Genomic DNA, 22,461 nt, shown 5'->3' on the forward strand with positions numbered 1-22,461 from the left:
AATAATAAATACATTGAAAAATTTAATTCAAAAATATACCACAACAGTTACTAAAATATGCCATGCTCTTCTTTGTGTAATCACTGCACTATTATGTCTATATTCCTAAGAGATAAGAAAGAGGAAAAAAAAAAGTACATCAGAGAGCGCAAAAACCATTTATAGCAGCTCTTTCTGTGGATGCTTCCTTCCGGATGCTTGCAATATTTTCTTCTTAACCTGGAATTTCTACAATTGGGCTATAACCTTGGGAATTTTCACTTTGGGATCTCTTTCCTGAAGTGATCAGTGGATTCTATCAATTTCTATTTTACCCTCTAGGTTCTAAAATATCAGAACAGTTTTCCTTGATAATTTCTTGAAAGTATAACACAATATTTAACAGCTTCTAATTATAGTTTTGGAAGGCTTGGAATACATATTCTGGAGGGCAATGGAGCTAGGATTGCAACCAAGAATCACCTATCCAGAAAAACTGAGTACAATCCTTCAGAGGAAAAGCAGGTCACTCAATGAAACAGGATTTTCAAGCATTCATGATAAAAATATCAGAGCTGAATGGAAAATGTGATTTTCAAATACAGGACTCTGGAAAAGCATAAGAAGGTAATCAAGAAAATGATACTTTAAGGGACTTAATAAGGTTTATCTATATATGTTTCCATATGGAAGGATGGAACTTGCTCCTCATTAGAACATTCTCACTATTATGGCAGTTAGAAGGATACATGTAGACAGAAGGCACTGGTATGAGTTGAATATGAAGGAATATTTTGAATGTACTGAAAGGGAAAGAGAGAAGTAGAATGGTATAAATTAGCTGTCATAAGGGAAAAGCTTTTATAATGGAGAGGAAGGAAAGAGTAAACGTTACTCTCATCAGAATTTGCTAAAATAGGAAATAACAAATATAGGGGTATAAAATCCATCTTACCCTGCAAGAAAATAAAGAGAGAAATAAAATACAAGTTGGGGTGGGGGTAGGATAATAAAAGAGAAGGCCTATTGGGGGAGGGAGTGCTCAGTAGTAAAAACATGTGAGGAGGGACAGGGTGAAAGGAGAAAAGTGAGTAAATGTGGGGAAATACAATTAGCAATAGTAATTGTAAAAAAAATTTAGAATCAAGTTTCTCTGACTTGATCACACTGTTGCTCCATGAGAGAAAGGGCCATTTTAAAAACTATTTTACAGATGAAGAGGAGAAATTAAGAGATTTGCTCAAAATCACTCTAATAATAATGACTAAAAACAATTAGTAGAATCCAAGTGTCACAAAACCAGGTCCAAGGCCTTTTGTCCTATAGTCTTTTGCCTCTGCATCACTCAGCTCAAGCTTAGAACAATGCTCATACACATTGTTTCTCAGTATCCAACAAGTGTTTCGATGCTGGTCCTCTGAAGTTCATTTTACCACCAGCAGAGAAGTAAATTAGTTAGAATTTCTCTATGTTCACAAAGTACCACTGGAAGCCAAGGATATATGTAATAGCTCAGTATCATTATTTTGTGACCTGTTTTGATCTCTGAAGCTTTTTGAACTTCCCCTTTCTTAATGGATTTTAGCTGGTGACATTCAAAATTTCTATTAAGAAAACAAGCTTGGGCCCTTTCTGTAGTAGCAAGGATCTGGAAACTGAGTGAATGCCCATCAGTTGAAGTTACGATATATGAATGTAATGGAGTATTATTGTTCTGTAAGAAATGATTAGAAGGATGATTCGAGAGAGGCCTGGAGAGACTTACATGAACTGATGCTAAGTGGAGTAGAACCAAGAAAACAATGCACAAGGCAACAAGATTATCTGATGATCAATTCTGATGAATGTGACTCTCCTTCAACAATGAGATGATTCAAACTAGTTCCAATTGTTTAGTAATGAAGAGAACCATCTACACGCAGAGAGAGGACTTACACCCAGAGAGAGGACTGTGGGAAATGTGTGGTTCACAACATAGCATTTTCACTCTTTGTTGTTATTTGCCTGCATTTAATTTTGCTGCTTCATTTTTTCTTTTTACTGGTTTGATTGTATATACATGATAATTGTATAAATATGTAAACATATACTGGTTTTAACATATCCTTCTAACATGTTTAATGTATATATTGGACTACTTGCCATCTAGGGAAGGGTGTGGGGGAAGGATGGGGAATTGAAATACAAGGTTTTACAAGGGCTAATGCTGAAGAACTGTCCATGCATGTTTTGAAAAATAAAAAGCTTTAATAAAGAAAGTAAAAAATCTGATAGTAGGAAAAGAGAAAGAAAGAAAGAAAAAGCTATTAAAAAAAAAAAAAAAGATGCTCCTGGAGGTGGGAGATAGAAAATGGAATCAAGATAACAAAAAAGCAGGAAGCATTAGTGACAATCCCATCCAAACAGATTTAGAAAAATCTACCAGGCCAATTCCTGATGTGTTATCTACTGACTGGCATCATGTAATATGGAGAGTAGCCTACAAAACTTCAATAAAAACCTATTCATACAAGATAAAAGGAATTGAAACATAAGTTTTATGACTCAGTAACCTAGCCAATGAAGCATTTCTTCCATTTGAAACTACATATATTTTATAAACTATCTTTTTCATCTTAGAATAATCAAATCCAAAATTCTCCTTACATCGCTAAACTCAAGTTGATCTCTAAAAAACTCAAGTTTCAACAAAGAAAAACAACTTCAATTAAGTAGTACATTGAGTAGTAAAATTAAAAACTAGCTCTTTGCAAAATGTTTATTTAGCACATAGCAGAAGCTTAAATAAATGCTGACTTAAGAAATCAGTATTTGAATACTGACAATAAACACCATCAAAAAAAGAGAAAAAATTCCATTCAAAATAACTACTGAATGTACATAATAGATAGGAACTTAACTGCAGAAACATGGAAGATTTATACACATAGAAACACAAAACTCTCTTTACAAAAAGACAAATAATTAGTACTTTAAATTGTTGATGGCTAATCAATAATCAACAATCATTTATTAATCACTATGTGCCAGGTATTGTGCCAACAAAATAAAAATGGCAGCAGTACCAAAATTATTTAGATTCAATACCATAAACAATCTATCAAGAATTAGAAGGAAAAAAATTACAGAATTCACTTGGAAGTAAAGTGATCTCAAAAGAAAAAATGGAAGAGAGATCAATAGTTTACAAAATATACTACACAAAGATGAAATTGTCATAACTATTTGGTACTATTTTAAAATAAAATTAATCAAATGAAAAGATTTGAAACGGAAGGCAAAAAAACAATCAAACAATAGCAATTTTTTTTCATAATAGCAAAATTTAAACTAAACCCCAAAACTTGGACCACAGGCAACCTGGAAAAAAGGTTATTTTCTAAAAACTAGAAAAACCGTAAAATGGAAAGCCAGAAATGACTTTTAGACAAGCATTTTATGTTACATCTCAAATAAGCTTTGAATGGATTATGATATACATATGAAATATAAAAGCATAAATGAAGAGGGTCACAAAAGGAAAGTTTTTCATAATTATACACAGGGGAAGAGTTCTTAAACAAGGAATAGAAAGGATCACATAAGAAAATGGATTATATAAAACTGAAAGAGCTTTGGAAACATTGCAGTAAGAATTAGGGTAAACAATTAAGAAATAATTATATCTAAGACTTAACAGAAAATTGACTCAAATACACAAAATTAATAGCAAATCCAAAATAAATGGTAAAAGGTAGGAAATACAACCTATCAAAAATATTTTTTAAATGCTCCAATTCACAAATAATAAAAGAAATGCAAATTTAAATAACTGAGGTGACACTTTATATTCATTAGATTGGTAAAGATGACAAAAAATAAAAATGACAATTTTTGAAGGAGCTGTGGGAGGACAGATATGCTAATGCATGGCTGGTGAATCTATGTGTTGATCCAACTATTAAAGAAAACAAAATGGAACTATAACCAAAAAATGACTAAAAGAAACACGCTTTTAGGCTAAAATAAATAAATATATATATAGCACTAATAGACATATACTTCAAAAAGACCAAAAGGACTAAGAACAAATAGGTATTTTATATATATATAAATATATATATAATCATACACATACACATACATACATAATTATATATATAGATATAGATATATAATATATATATACATACACATACATACATACATGCAATGGCAAGATATTATTATGCAGTAAGAAATGATAAAAGGTTCAACTGAGAGAAACCAGAAGACATGTATAATAAAGTGATGAAAAAGAATTAAAAAAGCAAAACTATAATTAAATTTAAAAACAAGCATTTCATCAAAACCATTAGTTAAAAAACAGAGCTAAATCAATAGCCTGGACTAGACAAGGAAGTAAAAAAAAACCATAGAACTCAATAATACAGTCTTTGATAAATGGGAAAATCTAAATTAATTAGGAAAAAAATCATTTGATAAAAAAAAATGTAGTGAAAATTGCAAAGGAGTCTTGCAGAAATTATAACTAGATTGATATCTCATACCATATTCCATAGTACATTCTTAAGAAATACACAACTTTACCATTTAAAAAATACCATATCATAATGAGTACAATAATATTATATGTAATATCATAAATAATGTATTTATGCAATAATATAATTTAAATAATACAAATATTAAATAACTTAATAAATAAAACAATGTAAATATTAAATAATAATGTAATATTTAAAATTATTAGGAGAGAGAAAAAGAGAGAGAGAATGAATGTGGGTGGGTGTATACACATGGCCAGAACACATGGACAAACAGTTCTCAAAAGGAACTGCAAAGTGTTCACAATCATAGAAAAGAATGCTCCAAATCACTAACAAGAGAAATGTAAATCAAAAGAACACAGTTGTTTCATTTCACACCCTGTGAATTGGCAAAGATTAAAAGGAAAAAAACAAAAGTCAATGCTGTAGGGGTTGTGTGATAAGCACCCTACTTCATTATTAGTGGAGCTCTGAAATTGAACAACTATTTTGGAAAGCCTGCAAGTATCTTGAATACAATATGTCTAAAACTAAGTATTTTCCTTTAAAATTACCCTTCCTTTTGAACTTAACTAAATGTTCAAAACAGAAATAATCTTGCCCCTAAAAAAGTCTCCCTTCTTAATTTTCCTTTTTTTTTGTTGTTTTCTAGTAAGATCATTATTGTCTGTCCTCCTAGTCACTCAGGATTGAAAGCAATGGGTTAACCCATCCTTCTTTACCACTCACGCACAAACAGTTCTCAAAGTCCTGCTAGATTTTTACCTCCTTTTTTACATTGAGGTGTAGCAAGCAAAAAAAAAAAAAAAAAAAAAAAATCCCTAATAAGTAAAAATCCTCCTCTTCCTCTCTTACCCTATCCATATGTGTGTATATGTATATGTTTCCTTCTGCATGAAGTCCTTCACATCTCTAACAAGAAGGAGGTGGCATGTTATGGCTGGAATTTGAATTGATCTTAGGGGCAGCTAGGTGGATTCAGTGCATAGAACACCAGCCCTGAAGTCAGGAGGAGCCCAGTTCCAATCTCAGCTTAGATACTTAACATGTCCTAGCTGTGTAACCTTGGGCAAGTCACTTAACCCCAAGTGGCTCAACAAAAAACAACAATAACAAAAAAGAATTGGTCTTCACATTAACCAGAATTCTTAATTCTTTTAAAATTTTTTGTCTTCAAGATATCGTTATTATAGTGTAAACCACAGTATTCCCGATTCTATTCACTTCACTATCCTTTCATATTGTTTTCCCAGTTTTCTTTGAAACCATCTCCATCATTTCTTAGCTTAATATTTTATCATATTGCCATACCATAATGTATTTGGCCATTCCACAATATACGGGCCAACTCCTCAGATTCCAAAACTTTGCCATCTCAAAAACAACTATATGGAATAACATTTTAATTAATTACAACTTAATTTGGAATGTTTTGCATAGGACAATCTACTCTCATTTAAACTTCCTTTTCTTCCTGCTTTTTTTCCCATTTCCCTGTTGAGTAAAATGAAAACTCTGAACCAAATTGTTTCTGTATTGTATATTCTATCCAGCTAAAACGAGAGTAAGACTGAAGTATCAGTTGTACCCAACCCTCATGCCACCCCATTCCTCCTCATTTGTACACATCTCTCTACCTGTGTAGACCATGATCATGTGAGATAATTTTCCTTAACCTTCCTTTATCTTCTCTCTCCCCACCCTGGGATATATTCTCCTAATCATCTCATTCCACCATCCTTAAAAAATCATTTTCAAACCTTTTTTCTAATTATAATCCTTCTATGATCCCGGATGATACAGTTCAATTGAGAGCATTTGAGGGGGGAAAATTTTGAAAAAAGAAATGAGCTATGTAAAACAGAATTGGAAAGGGAATTTACAGCTTGGCATAAGAGGTATAAAACATTCTCCAAGCAAGAAACTTGCTGAAAATTTAAGTGGATTAAAGAGAAACCAATGATTCCATGAGAGAAGAAAAAATTTTAAAATAAAGTAAAAAAGATTTTTAAAAAGAAGAAAATAAAATGTATCTCAAAGCAAAAACAACCCACCTGAAACACAGGTGAAGTAGGAAAAAAAAATTATTTGACTATCTGAATGCCACAACCATACCAAGAGCCTAGACATCCCATTTATTTATTTTTAATGGTATTTTATTTTTCCTATTACATGTAAACATTGATTTTGAGTTCCAATTTTTTTTTATCTTCCGCCATCCAAGACAGCAAATAATCTGATATAAGTTATACAGGTACAAACATTTTAAACATATCTCTATAGTTAGACATTCCCTTTCAAGAAAACTAAATAGACTCTTAGAACTAGAAGAGAATACTAAATAATCCACTGGCCATGTCCTGAAAAAAATCACAACATAAAAGCTTCCAAGCAGATCACAGACAAAATTCAGAGTTTCTGGGTCAAATAAAAACTACTGTAAGTTTCCACAATCAAAGAATTTAAGTATTGAGGAGCCATAATAATAAACAATAATCGATGAGCCATCATGGTAAAGGAACAGAGAGCTTGGAATTCATTATTACACAAGGCAAACGATATAAGCTTAGCTCTGATCACTCCTTTTCATGAAGGGATCACATATGCTCTAGTCATTTCATAAATACATCCAGTGTTTTCAAATCTCCCCATCTTTAAAAAAACAATCCAGGCATAGGGAATGATTTGTAATGTAAAATTAAACCCACCCTTTAAAGCCAACCCAAACATTACTTGTTCTGCAAAATCTACCCTGTGTCTCTTCCACTTTTCCCTCTACACCTCACAAAACATTCTGTTTGACAGTTCAATGTTTGATGAATGAATGAAACTAAGGAGAAGAGATTATGAAACTGGTTTTAAAAATCACACAGGTGATGATGGAGGCAAAAAAAACCTGATCCTATATCTCTTGATATACAATCTAGGCTTCTTAATTTTACACTACACTGACTTAAAATAATGTGTCATATTAAGTTCATTAAGAGTTTTGATAAATTAACTTAACATATATTGCAAAATACTTATTCAAATTCTAAATAAAAATTTTACGAATTTAAGTACTTACCCCCATTATCTGTTCTCTTTAAAGCACCATCCTTATGAGGACATAATTCACATCTCTAAAGGAAAAACAAAAAGCAAAAAATGATGGAAATTATGAATGTAGCACAAATTTACAAACTGCAAAATGCCATTGTATTCAACACCATTTTGTTAAGGAAAAAAATATCAGAATAATAAGGAATAATAATAAAAAAATCAGAAAATAAGTAATAAAATCACAGGCAGAGCCTGCATTAGTAACTCCCAACAACCCTTCAATTTAAGAATTCTCAAAGGAATAATTCATCTTCCTTGAGAATAATGCCTTGTTTTTCAAAGAACTTGTTGCCAACTTCTTTTAAAAGCTATTTTTGTCATATCATTGTTAAGTCTGTATCCCAGAGACATCCAAAAAAAGGAAAAAAGGCCTATTTGTACAAAAATATTTATAGAAGCTCTTTTTGTGGTGACCAAGAATTGGAAATCAACATGACCATCAACTAGGGAATCTTTTAAGAAAGCAGGATGATTAAGAAATGACCAGCAGGACGAATACAGAGAGGATTGGCGAGACTTACATGAACTGATGCTGAGTGAAATGAGCAGAACCAGGAGATCATTATATACCTCGACAATGATACTGTATGAGGATGTATTCTGATGGAAGTGGATTTCTTCGACAAAGAGAAGATCTAACTCAGTTTCAATTGATCAAGGATGGACAGAAGCAGCTACACCCAAAGAAAGAGCACTAGGAAATGAATGTAAACTGCTTGCATTTTTGTTTTTCCTCCCGGGTTATTTATACTTTCTGAATCCAATTCTCCCTGAGCAACAAGAGAACTGTTTGGTTCTGCACACATATATTGTATCTAAGATATACTGTAACCTCTTTAACATGTATAGGTCTGCTTGCCATCTGGGAGAGGGGATGGAGGGAGGGAGAGAAGGGAAAAATCGGAACAGAAGTGAGTACAAGGGATAATGTTGTAAAAAATTACCCTGGCATGGGTTCTGGCAATAAAAAGTTATTTTTAAAAAAAATAGCTACAGGTTAAAGAAAATAGGAAGGGTTCAAAGCATAGAGTAGTTGTGGAATAAGTGGAAGATTTACTTCAACAGAGATCAAGGCCCAATTGAGAGAGGAGACACAAAAACTCTGGAGAGAGAACAAAGGTGGACACATTCATCTGAACAAAAAAGTTGTTTCAAGGAATGGCAGCTTGGGGAAATAAGAAGTTATTGTCTCAAGAGAGGAAAGACACAAAGGAGCTCAAGAAGAAAGAAAGGACTTTCAGGCCCAGTAGTTCCAATCTAAGATTTTTTGTTTTTGTTTTTGTTTTTGCCACATGTAGTACTTACATGGATCTTTTTACCATTCTTCTTTATGGTAATTTTAATTTTTTACACTGATATTTTATACAAAAGGTGAAATAGCACACTCCAGATTTTACTTCGGCAGAGGGGAGAATTTTGTGGATTCTTGTTTTGTTATACAATGTTATTAAATAGGTTGGCATAAAAAAATTAAAAAAAAAAAAAAAAAAAGCAGGATGATTTCAGAAATACCTGAAGACTTATTAGAACTGATCCAAAGTAAAGTGAACAGAATCAGAACATTGTACCCATTAACAGCAATGTTAACTCAATGAAGAAGTGTGATTGACTTGGCTATTCTCAGCAATACAATGATACAAGACAATCCCAAAGGACTAATGATGAAGCATACCTACTATCTCCAGGCTAAGAATTAATATTGACTCAATACAAACTGAAGCAAACTAATTTTCACTTTGTTTATTTTTGAGTCTTTTTTGTTAAAAAAAAAAAAAAAAAAGATCCATATTAGAAATGTTTTACATAAGTGATCACATATAACATGACTACTGTCTCAGGGAAGGATGCAGAGAAAGAGAAAAAATTTGAAATTCAAAACTGCAAAATAAATAATATAGTCTTAAATTCTGAATTGAAGCTATAAACTTGTAATCTGAAAATTTTAAGACTTGAAAACTAGCACAATTTCATATATCTCCAATGTTGAATATAAATAGAAACTTGGGAAATAGTTTTCTAAATTATTTCACATCAATGTCAAACCTTGATTACAAATCAGTGTAGATATCATTGTTAAATCTCTAACTCTTCCTGAGGAAAAAAGTCAAATCCAAAGATTCTTCCTAGTATCAGATAAATTGGGTTGCTCCTCTAAGTTCCCAGAAACTGTTCTACTCCATATTGACTCTCTTCTCTACTTCCAGGAGGTAGAAACCAGTGCTCCATTTGATACAATGGCTACACTGATATAAAAAGTCTCCTTCTAAAGCCACATGGCCAAAGGTAGGTTCATTTACCCGAAAAGGGGTAAAAAGGGGTATTGGTAGCTTCACACTTACTATCTCTCCAAGCATCTCCATATGCTGGATTTTACCTTTCTTCTACTAGATAGATTTAATTCTCTCTCTATACCTCAACCCACAATCTACCAGGGGTTCCAAAGAGACTCCATCCAGAGAGGTTCTTTTGTGTACTGGTAAATAGCTACAGGGGAACTAAAAGCGGTCCCACTAAAAATTCCTGGTCATTTTTCAGATGGCTCTACCAGCTGCCTTTCCCCCTCCAAGATCCTGCTCTTTTTTATGTTTTTTTTTTTACTTCCAACTTTAGAATTTAAAATCCTAAAGAAGACTGTCTTGTTTCCTTGTGGGTTTTTTTGTTTTTTTTTTTAATTTCCACCTCACAGCAAAAAATCAGGCACATGGTAATTGCTTAATAAATGCTGCTGGTTTGGGATAGAGAGCATAGCAGTTGAAGGGACAAGGAATTGTTTAATGTAGAAAGTGGTCTGAGAGTTGAGTGCTGAAGAGCAAAATTCTACAAAGTGTATGAAGAGAATGCTTTCCAGTAATAGGTGCAGATAGGAAGTACAAAGGCTTAGAGACAGGAGGTGAAAAATCTGTGAAGAATGAATAGAAAGCTCAAAATTAATTCACACATGAATGCAGAGAGGAGTATCATACAACGGAGCTACAAAGATAAGCTAAAGCAAAGCTTCTTAAACTGTGGGTCCAAACTCCATGAGGGGGTTGCAAAATAAATGACAACAGCAAAAAGTATCAAATTGTTCTTTAAATAAAAATACACAAGAAATCAGTTTCATTAGTTTGAAAATTTGCTCTTCTTTAATAAACAATAAATTTATAGATACATATATAACAAAGATTTGTTTTAAAATAAATTTCTTTAAGGATTTGTGAGCAGTAAATATTTGATTTGTATATTTATTTCATATACTTATTTATCTGGCATTACATAAAAATCTCTCCCCTAAACCAGTCCAAATAACTTTAAATAATAATTCTAAACAATTTTTAGAACAAAAGACCCCCCCAAAAGATGGGACAAAATATTTTCCAGCTGAAGGCAACTTAGAAAGTCAGCAGAAAGAGTCTGTGACACCAGGATGGGAATCTAGCCTATACCTGAAGCTCACCACATCCTGGGGACAGGATGAATCAAAGGCAGTACTAGTGGCTTCCAGACTTCTCAGTCCAGAGACACCAAAGAAAATTTGAAAGGTAATCAGAAAAAGTCTTTGAAACCAGGGTGGGATCCCAGCACAAAACCCTGGTGAAGATCCCAGCATCAGCAAGGAAGGACCTCTGCATCAGTGGCAGTGCTAATGACTTCTGGACTTCTGGGCCTGGAAGTTCCAGGCAGGCCTCGTCCCCCGAAGTCAGCACAGCAGGATTCTGTTGCTTGAGTTCACTAGAACCTACAGTTACAGTGAGTCAGGACACTCCTAACAGCTCCAGGTCAGAAAAGAAGGCTTGTGGTCAGATCCCTAGAAAGATTTCAAAACAGCTAAACAAAATCCCAGCACCTTGAGACAGGGCACCCTTCATCCTGGGAATAGAGCCGTACTCTCACAAAGAATTAAAGCCAAATAATAGATTCAAAGTGAGCAGAAATTTTTTTTTAAAAGTTTCTAACATCTGAAAGTTATTATGGTGAGAAGGAAGATCAAAACACACTCAGAAGAAGCTAACAAAATCAAACCTCTTAAATCCAAAACCTTCAAGAAAAATAAGAATTGGGCTCAAGCCATGGAAGAGCTCAAAAGGAACTTTGAAAATCAAGTAAGAAATAAATTAAGAATTGAGAGATGCAAAAGGAAATACAAAAAGTTAATGAGGAGAACTTTTTAAAAAGCAAAATCGGACAATTGGGAAGGAAATACAAAAGCTCACTGAGGAAAATGATTCCTTAAAAATGAGAATTGAGAAATCAAGATGCAATAAAGCAAAGCAAAATCATAAAAATGAAATACTGTTTGATAAACCCAAATATTCCAGTTTCTAGGATAAGAACTCAAAAATTAATGACAGAAACTAGGCAGAGACCACTATCACACTGTATACCTCATTCTCAAATATATACAGAAATGAGTCAAATTTTAAGAAAACAAGTATTTCTGAAAATGCTAAGTGGTCAAAGCATATGGACAATTTTTAAATGAAGAAATTAAAGCCATCTATAGTCATGAAAAAATACTCTAAATTCACTATAAGAGAAATGCAAATCAAAACAACTCTAAAGTACCACCTCACACGTATCAGACTGGCTAATATAACAGAAAAAGAAAATAAGTATTGGAGAGGATGTGGTAGAACTATTGTGACAGGGATGTAAATTGTAAAAGGAATTAGAAATTTAGAAAATGCCCATCAAATTTGGGAATGGTATATGAACATACCACTGCTATATTCATTTTTGGCATATGAAATATGGAATTAAATGAACTGATACTGAGTGAAGTAACCAGAATCGGGGAAACAAGATACACAGTAACAACATTATACAATCACTAACTATGATAGATTAGAGAACTTCTTGGAAAACCAATGATCCAAGACAATGCAAAAGACTCAAGATAGAAAAATGCTATCAACATTCCGAAAAAGAATTATGAAATCTGAATACAGATCCAAGCCCACTATTTTCTTTTTTCCTTTCTTGTGGGTTTTCCTTCTACTTCTTCCTTCTCACTGCCCTCCTTAAGAAAACAAGCAATCCTATATATTTTATATATATACAATTGTGTTAAAAACATTTCCACATTTGTCAACGGGAAAGCCACAAGAAAAAAAAAAGCCCAAAAAAGGTTTATTTTTAAGTATGCAAAAGGCCATATTCTGTATCTTTGATGCTAAAAAATATTTAATAAAAATGGAGTGACAATCCAGACTAAGGAAAATTGAGTATAAATCATGTTGACCATCTCCAGGGAAAGAAATGACAAATTAAAGGCACAAACATGGACATACATTTTAAAATGCAGGCTAAACATGAATCTTTTTTTCCTTTATTACATTTATTTATTACAGAGAAGGTTTGTGGTAATAGACATGAGAGGAATAAAAGTTATGTGGATAATGATAATACCCTTGCAAAAAGCAATTACAATATTAAAAAAAAAAAAAAAACAAGTAAAAACAAGCTTTTCAGACCACAATTCATTAAAATAGTAGTATGAAATATAGAACAGAAACAAAGACAATCTCCTAAAAATAAAAACAATTTTTAAAATGAAAAGCAATGACTATAACACAGAAATTAACAACCATGAGAAAGGAAATTATATTGAGACAATATAGTGAAATTTCTGAGAATCAAATTAAAGTATCCCCAGAGAAAAACATATTACTAAAAATACAATAATGAAAAATGAGACCAGAAAGCTGGTGAAAGAATTTTCAGAAAGCTGGGAAAATTTTTTTTTATACCCAGTATCTATGATAGAGGCTTAATCCCTAAAATATATAAAGGCCTGAGTCAAATCTATAAGAATACAAGTCATTCCAATTGATAAATGGTCAAAGATTATAAGCAATTTTCAGATGAAGAAATTAAAACTATCTAGTCATATGAAAAAAATACTCAAAGTCACTATTGATTAGAGAAATGCAAATTAAGACAATTCTGAGGTGCCACTTCACATATCTCAGATTGGCTAAAACAATAGGAAAAGATGATAAATAGGAGGCACAGTGGATAGAACACTAGCCCTGAAGGCAGGAAGACCTGAGTTCAAATCTGATCTCAGACATTTAACACTTAAGGACACACACACACACACACACACACACACACACACTTTTTGTGTGACCCTGGGCAAGTCACTTAATCCTAATTGAGGCAGTTTAAAAAAAAAAAAAAAAAAAGATAAACATTTAAGAAGGTCCGGGGAAACTGGGACATTAATGCATTGTTGATGGAGTTCTGCAAAGATTCAACCATTTTGGAGAACTATTTAAAACTACATCTCCAAAGGCTACAAAACTGTGCAGACTCTTTGATCCAACAGTGTCTCTACTGGGCCTATATTCCAAGGAGATCATAAAAAAAGGGAAAGGACCCACATGTACAAAAATGTTGATAATAGTCCTCTTTGTAGTAGCAAGGAATTGGAAACTGAATGGATACCCATCAGTTTAGGAATGGTTGACTAAGTTATGGGATATGAATGTTATGGGATATTATTGTTATAAAAGAAACAATCAGCCGGAGGATTTCAGAGGCCTGAAAAAACTTACATGAACTGATACTGAGTGAAGTGAGTAGAACCAGAAAAACATTGTATATGGCAAAAAGATTATGTGATGCTCAATTCTGATGGACGTGGCTCTTTTCAACAATGAGATGATTCAAGACTTGTGATGGAGAGAGTCATCTACACCCAGAGAAAGGACTTTGAGGACTGAGTGTGGATTAAAGCACAGTATTTTCCCTTTATGATGGTTGTTATTGATGTATGTTTGCTTTTTTTTTTCTTTCTTGTGTTTTTTCCCCTTTTGATCTTTTTCTTGCTCATGATGAATATGGAAATAAGTTTAAAAGAACTGAACATGTTTATCCTATATTGGATTACTTGCTGTCTAGGAAAGGATGAAGGGAGAGAGAAATTTGGAATACAAGGTTATGCAAAGGTAAATGTGGAAAACTATCTTTGCATGTATTTGAAAAAACTAAGCTATTTTTAAAAATTTGAATCCTAAAAAGGAAAACAATAAAAAAAGATGCTCTAAATCACTATTATTAGAAAAATGAAAATAAAGACAACTCTAAAGTATCACTTCACACCTTTCAGGTTGGCTGATATGACAGGAAACAACAATGATAAATGATAGAGTGATGTAAGAAAATGACAACATGAATGCACTGTTGGTGGAGTTGTGAAATGATCCAACATTTTGGAAAACAATTAGGAATTATGCCCAAAGGGCTATTAAAACTGTTTACTCTTTGATGTAATGGTGTCTCTACTGGGTCTATAACCTAAAAAGCTCATAAAAAATGAAAAAGGACTCACATCTGCAAAAATGTTTATGGCAGCTCTTTTTTGTAGTGGCAAGAAACTGGAAATTGGGGGGATTTCCATCAATCAGTTAGAAAAGGGCTGAATAAGTCATGGTATATGGGAATATTATTGTTCTATAATAAATGATGAGCAGGCTGATTTCAGAGAGGCCTGAAGAGATTTACATGAACTGAACAGAACCAAAAGAACATTGTACTCAGTAACAGCAAGATTTTGTGATAATTAACTCTGATGGACATAGTTCTTTCCAACAATGCAATGATTCAAAGCAATTCCAAATGACTTGTAATGGAAAGAGCCCATTTGCATGCAGAAAAAGAACTATGGAGACTGAATGTGAATTGAAACATAATGTTTCCATCTTTCTGGTGGGTTTATTTTTCTCTCCTGCTTTTTTCCTTTTGAACTTATTTTTCTTGTGCAAGATGAATATGGAAGTGTGTTTAAAAGAACTGCACATGTTTAACCTATATTGTCTAAGAAGGGAGAAGAGAAGGAAAAACATTTGAAACACAAAATCTTACAAAAATGAATTTTGAAAATTACCTTTACATGTATTTGGAATAAAATACTATTGAAAATTTTAAAAAGAAAAATAAAGTTTAAAGCAAAGTTGGATGGCTGATTATCAATTGGGGAATGTATGAACAAATTATAATAAATGGAAAACTGTGCTATAAAAAATGACAAAAAGAACAGATTTTGTTAAATTTGTATGAATTAATGCAGAATGAATTGAGAAAAACCAGGGCAACTTTTAAATAAACAACCTTAGAATTCTAATAAATACAATGACTGATCATGATTTCAGAGGACTGATGAAGCATGCTATCTATTCTTTCAATACAGAGTGGTAATAGCATCAAAGAACAGAATGAGACATGTTTCCAAAATGATCAATAAAGCAATTTGTTTTGTTTGCTATATATATTGTATAAGATTGCTTTTTTTCTTATTTTTTCCCTCAAGGGAGGAGGAAAAAAGAGATTATAGATTTTTATTTATTGAAAAAATTAAGTTTTTAAAAAGTATACTAAATATTAACAAAGTATACTAATAAGCTATATGAGCAATTTTAAATTAGATCAACAAAATCAAAAGATAAATGCTGAAAATTAGAGAATTGATAAATTAAAAATCATAAAGATTATAGAACTGATAACATTTTAAACTGGTCCTTTGAAATGTCTGAAAATGATACATTTTTATTAATGAAAAAGGAAGAAAAATTAACAAATTTAAAAGAAAAATGAAAAAAGATAAAATCACCCGAGAATATAATGAAAAGATTTTCAGAACCCATATATGCAGCTGTATGCCAAAAGTGATCATTTAAAAGAAATAAAGGATTAGTAGAAAAATATCAAATACTCAAATGAACAGAAAACCAAAAAAAGATCTAGGCAAAGAAAACTAAACTAGCTGTAAAAGAGCTAAAAAGTAAAAAAGTTCTAGTTTTGCCAAATTTACAATACTCTCAAAATTTTCAAGAACAATTTATAACACTATCACCAAAATATCTGCAAAAATTGAGGGGGGAAAAAATCACTATCAAACTTCTGGAGAGTTCTACTATTATCTCATGTTGCAAATAAAGAAATTGAGGATGAGTTTTAAGTGGCAAATAAATAAAGAGGCAAAAATGGCTGTACTCTTCAACCCAGATATATTCTGCTATACCCATCTCAACAAGGTCAAAAACAAAAAGAATGGACATGTAGCAGCACTTTTATAATAGCAAAGAATTAGAAACAAAAGAGGCTCACAGATTTGGGGAGAATGGCTAAGCAAACTGTGCTTCTATATTTACACAAGCAGATTCAAAGTGAAATGAGCAAAACAAAAAAATAATTTATACAGTGGCAGCAATACAAATAGAACAGCAGCAAAACAGCTAAAACTAAATGCTGTGAACTTTTAACGAAGCTTTGCCCCAAAAAAGAATTGAGAAGGTATATCTCCCAATTCTTCGCAGAGTTTAAGGAAGGATATGCATCATAATGCAATGCTTCAATATGTTGGTTAGATCTTCTGAACTGTGGTTTTTTTTCCTTTATTTTTAAAATTTTTATTACAAGGGATCTTGATCTCTAGGAGAAGACTGAAGGGACACAGGATTTGTATTGATGATTTACAAAGGGTAAAATCAAAAGTTCATTTATTTTTTAAAATGATGAGATTGACAAGTAGGGAGAATATATGCATCAGATACTACTAAAAAAAGTTAATCTCTAAGATATAAAAGAAAACAACAGAAAAATCTATAGAGTTTTCAAAAGAAATATTAAAAACTCACATAAAAACACTGCAAATTATCTTGCAAAGAGAAATAAAAATTAAAATAGATGAAGTTTCATCTCATACCTTGCAAATTGGCAAGGACAGGAAAAAAATGGAGCAGCTCCATGCAAGGTGCTATGCTGCTAGAGAAATTGTGAGTCCTACTGATATGGAAATTAATTTAGAATTATGCTAGAAAAACCTACAACCTTATGATCTCACTCCTTGGTATATTCTCCAAAGTCAAAAACGTAAAAAAAGCCCAATATATTTCAAAACATTCAGGGAAAGACCTATATTTAACAAGGAACTAAAAATAAAATGAATGCCTATCATTTTGGAGCTGTTTAAAAGATCAAGAACTATACCTTCTCCTTTCCTGAATCAGAAAGGAGATAACTCAGTCTTAATGTTGCTAGATATAGTGGCTCTGATCAGGTATTTTTACTTAACTTCCTCTCCCTTCTTCTCCCTCTCCTCCCCCCCCCCCCCCCCCAAGAATTCAATCTGTAGTAAAGAGAGTATTTAAAGAAATAACTGTGATTTTTTTTTTGGGGGGGGGGATGGGGGAGAAAGAACTCACACAAAGTAAAACACTTTCAAAAAGTCAAAGCTTCCAGTCAAGAACTAATTCATATTACATACGTTTAATATATATTGGATTGCTTACTGTCCAGAGCGGGGATGGAGGGCAAGGAAAGAAAAAAAACTTGCAACAAAGCAATAGTGAATAGTGAAAACCACCTTTGCACTTTTATTAAAAAAATAAAAGTTACTATCAAAAAAAAAAAAAAACAAACTAATTTATAACAACTGCAAATTATGGGAAGGAAAATACGATTGAAGAAAAGAACAATTTATTTCTGGTAAATCAAAAAATAATAGTAACAATAATAATTAAATCTTAACAGTCCAAAAAGTAAAGCTATAAATAAATCTAAAAATATTAGGTAGCAAAACTATTGCCAATTGTCCAAAGGACACAAACAGGAAAGTTAGATGCTTTTAAAGTCTTTCTCCTTTATGAACCTTTATTCAGAAAAATATATTCACGAACAAAGAAAAAAATCTTTGAAGAAAGCAGCAAACTTTAAGTTAATCAGTACAAAATGACTGAATTGGTTAAACTAAGTAATGATCTTTCCAATGGAAAAATATTAGTTCTAAGGACATTCTAAATTAAGTTTCAATATTTGTATGACACAGAGCTCTTAATATAAGAAATTAATTTAATATTAACTATAGAGCTAAAGAGATTAGTAGTAAAATGGTTTGGAAGGTTAAATAGGAAAGTTGAAAAAACTTCATTTCTGTGAGTCCATGACACAAAACAGGCAAACACCTTTGATAAATAATTCCCTCCGTGCCTCAAAATCTATAAAGTCCAAGGGGTAAGCAAGCCACATTTTAGTTCCAAAAATCTACTCATCTATCATAAATACAGGAAAGAATTTCAAGGTAGCCAAAAGGTAGGACTAGGGGGAAAAAAACAGGCACAAAGACTGGATAGTAAAAACGAATGATAAAACAAACTTCAGATAAAGGAATGCAACAAATAAAAGCAGAAACACAACATTAAGATAAAAATTAAATAACAGATCTTTTAAAATAAGATATGGAAGCCAGAAGGTCCACATTAATAGAGGCTTTCAAACAATTCATATCATCAGTCATCTGGAAATTTATAATTTAACTACCAAAATGGATTATTAATAATTGAACTGTGCATTACCTAATACTCTTAGTAGTATTCAATCAATGTTAATTATAACCTGAAAAACAAATACTCAATGGAAATGAAGGATTTAGAAAGCTCTATTTGGAATTCTGGATGAAGTATCTATAGTGAAAACAGAAACAAGTCAAACAAAGCTAATATAAGCGAGAAAATCACCAGAACATCATTAAATATTCTCTTCATAGTTAAGTAACTAAAAGAACCATGAGATGCCAAGGAAAAAACACACTCTATAAAAGATACGTAGATTTTCTAGAAGAATACTGAAAAAATTAATAATTAGAAATATAGTAGTTACAAAAATAAGCATATATAAACAAGCTCATTTTTTCCCTATAAGTACCTGTAACAAATGAAACAAATCTAAATAATAAGCAAAGTAAGGATGGAGTTCAGGTAACAGATCAGACCAAATATCCAGCAACAATTTTAGATTAAAAAAAAAAAAAATTTTTTTTTTGAAACTTAAAAGGTTCTAGCTGTAAAAACATCTAAACTCTAAAATTTAATGACCAACTAATTTACCTGACCTTACTTCCAGGGAAATAAAGATAACCAAAAAATTAAAGTACAATTACTAAGGGGGAAAAAAAAAATAACAATAGAATGTGCACTTGGAAATCAAAAATTCATCAAAAAAAATTTTTATGGACCCAGTCTCAAAAACAACAACAACAAAAAAAAAAGTAAAAAAAGGCCTAGCAGAAGACCATTAGTTTTGGGGTCACATAAAACTAGAACCATAAAACTTTGTAATCCTACAAAAGTCACTTTTATTTTCTAACCCTCAGTTTCCAATCTATCAAACTGAAACATACTAAGACTGATTTGTAAACCTCAAATAGCTACAATTGCTAGCAATTATTACTATAGCCCAGAAGATTATAAAGAATAAAAAAGGTATCACAAAATTTTAATAGCTAACACAGGCTTTAAAGATCTCACTGGAAGGTCCTTTGCAAACTTTTGAAACTTCTTATAAAGCAACTTGTAATTGTTGGTAAGAAATTTGGGGCCCAAGGAAGAAGTGATGCAACTAGAGCCAGAGTCCAGGTCTAAATATCATTGTAATGTTCTGGTTACTGTAACATGCTGCCTTCTCCGTTTAAGCAATTAATAATTTCTAGAGAAATTCTGGAAGAATTTACAATTACACACACACACACACACACACACACACACACACACACACAAATTGTTTTCATGTCTATGTAATTTATATATACGTAAAAAAATTCAACTTCATTTGGTCAGTTAATTTCACAATAAAAACACATTTTTAAAAAATATATCAAAGATCACATAATATAGCACATGAAATCAAGAATCTCCACTGCCGACATCTTTTAGGATCAGGGGACAAGGGAAGAAAAAAGGTAAAACAGAAAGACGATGTACAAAATAAAAATGGAAAGATCTGGCAACAAACTTTATTTCTGATGAAAGTGAAGAATAAAATATGGACAATAGCATGGTTTTTAACCTTGGTAGCTTGAAGGAATGGAGGTACCTTTAATAGTAAAAAGGAGGTTTGCAAGGTAGATGACTTAGGGTAAAAGGTACACAAGTACCATTTCTGACAAGTTTGAAATGCCTCTGAGAAATGTAGTTTTAAAAGTCCAATTAGGCACTTACTGACAGAAACGAAACTCAGAAAAACTAAGAATATATTTATGAATTTGGGAATCATCATCAAAAAGATAGCTAAACCCAAGAGGAGCTGATAATCAATGGATTCAGTACAAAGAAAATAGAAAAGAAAAGAAGGTTCAGGAGAATCTTGAAGAAGACTGCCAGAGATGAAGATCTAGAAAAGGAAACTAAATAGGAATGAAACCAAAAGAGAACAGTTCCATGAAAATTCCAAGATGAGAAAGTATCCAAGAGAAAAGTCAAGTGCTTCAGAGGAAGAGAAAAATGGAAGAAAAAAAATTACTAACCAAGGGTCAAAATAAATGCTAGGCATGATGCTAACCACCTTACAACTATCTTATTTGAGCCTGAAGGAGGGAAAAATAGATAAGAGTTGAAAGCTGAGGACTACATATACATGTTTTGATCAAGATTAGCTCGAGAAAACTCCAACCAACAGGAATGGCAGGATCAAATGAGGGAGATATGGAAAAATATAAGATATGGAGAGATATAAGCAAGAAAGAATAATTGCCTTACTTATTAACTTTACTTAATAAGAAATAAAGAATGGGGATGATAGTGGAGGAAACCACTACTACAGAAGACAGGAGAGCTATCATCAAATGTGTATGTAAAAGAACTGGCCTAGGGTGAAGTAAGAGGTAGCAGATTATATTAAAAGAATGTAAGAGGAGGAGGTGAGAATGATGGAGTCCTTGGGAAATGGATTCAACTGGTTTATTTCACTGTACAAGAGAGCTGAGGGGCATTTTGACAGATGGGAAGAAGCAACTGCAAAATGACTATGATCAATCAAAACATAAATAAATCAACAAAATATTAACATGAGAGCTAAACAAATTGTGATATATGGAAGTAATGGAATATTACTGTGATGTTTAGAAATAAACACATAGAACACAGCATGGAAAGATGTACCTGATCTGATACAGAAAAATGAAAAAAAAAAAAATACACAATGATTACAAAACATAAATGGAAAGAACCACAAAACAAACAAAACAAAATAATGCTTCAAAATTACTCTAAATATACATAGGAAAAAACATGGCCATCAAAAAAAATATGAGAAGACATGAGCAGCTTCTATCCTTTGTGTATGGGAAATCCAATATTTAAAATAATACATCAAAGAGCATATAGAAACAGTACGTGTAATCAAGAATCTCCACTGTCCACATCTTTTAGGATCAGGGGACAAGGGAAGAAAAAAGGTAAAATAGAAAAATGATGCACAAAATAAAAATGGAAAGATCTGGCAACAAACTATATTTTCAGACCCTTTCAAGGTTATGATTTATTTTTATTTTTCATTCTTCTATTTTTTTTTAATTGTAAATACTAGCCATGAAGTCAGGAGGAGCTGAGTTCAAATCTAGCCCCAGATCCTTAACACTTCCTAGATGTATGACCCTAGGCAAGTAACTTAATCCCAATTGCCTTAGCAAAAAAAAAAAAAAAAAAAAAAAATTATTTGGGGTGCTCTATGAGAGATAAATTAGAGGGATAATAGAATAAATTCTGGTGATATTAAAAAAATTTATTTTAAAAACACAGTGATGAAAAATCTAAATAAAATATATTTTTATTATAGCTTTTTATTTACAAGATATAAGCATGGGTAATTTTTCAGCATTGACAATTGCAAAACCTTTTGTTCCAATTTTTCCCCTTCTTCCCCCCACACCCCTCCCAGATGGCAGGTTGACCAATACATGTTAAATATGTTAAAATATATGTTAAATACAATATATGTACACATGTCCATACAGTTATTTTGCTGTACAAAAAGAATTGGACTTTAAAATAGTGTACAATTAACCTGTGGAACACATCAACAATACAGGCAGACA

At 32.0% G+C, this 22,461-nt stretch overlaps 1 protein-coding gene across 4 annotated transcripts in view; it reads right to left on the reverse strand.

Annotated features, from left to right (window-relative positions):
• Positions 1 to 22,461, reverse strand: part of MLLT10 (MLLT10 histone lysine methyltransferase DOT1L cofactor) — a 205,086-nt gene that overhangs the window by 155,420 nt on the left and 27,205 nt on the right. For all 4 annotated transcript variants that reach the window (XM_031939880.1, XM_031939876.1, XM_031939879.1 and 1 more), the window contains exon 4: positions 7,576 to 7,630. In XM_031939880.1, coding sequence (XP_031795740.1) covers positions 7,576 to 7,630 — 55 coding nt within the window. The remainder of the gene's footprint in view (positions 1 to 7,575; positions 7,631 to 22,461) is intronic.

The sequence above is a fragment of the Sarcophilus harrisii genome, chromosome 5 (assembly GCF_902635505.1).
Source record: "Sarcophilus harrisii chromosome 5, mSarHar1.11, whole genome shotgun sequence".
In the NCBI taxonomy this organism is placed as follows: Eukaryota; Metazoa; Chordata; class Mammalia; order Dasyuromorphia; family Dasyuridae; genus Sarcophilus; species Sarcophilus harrisii.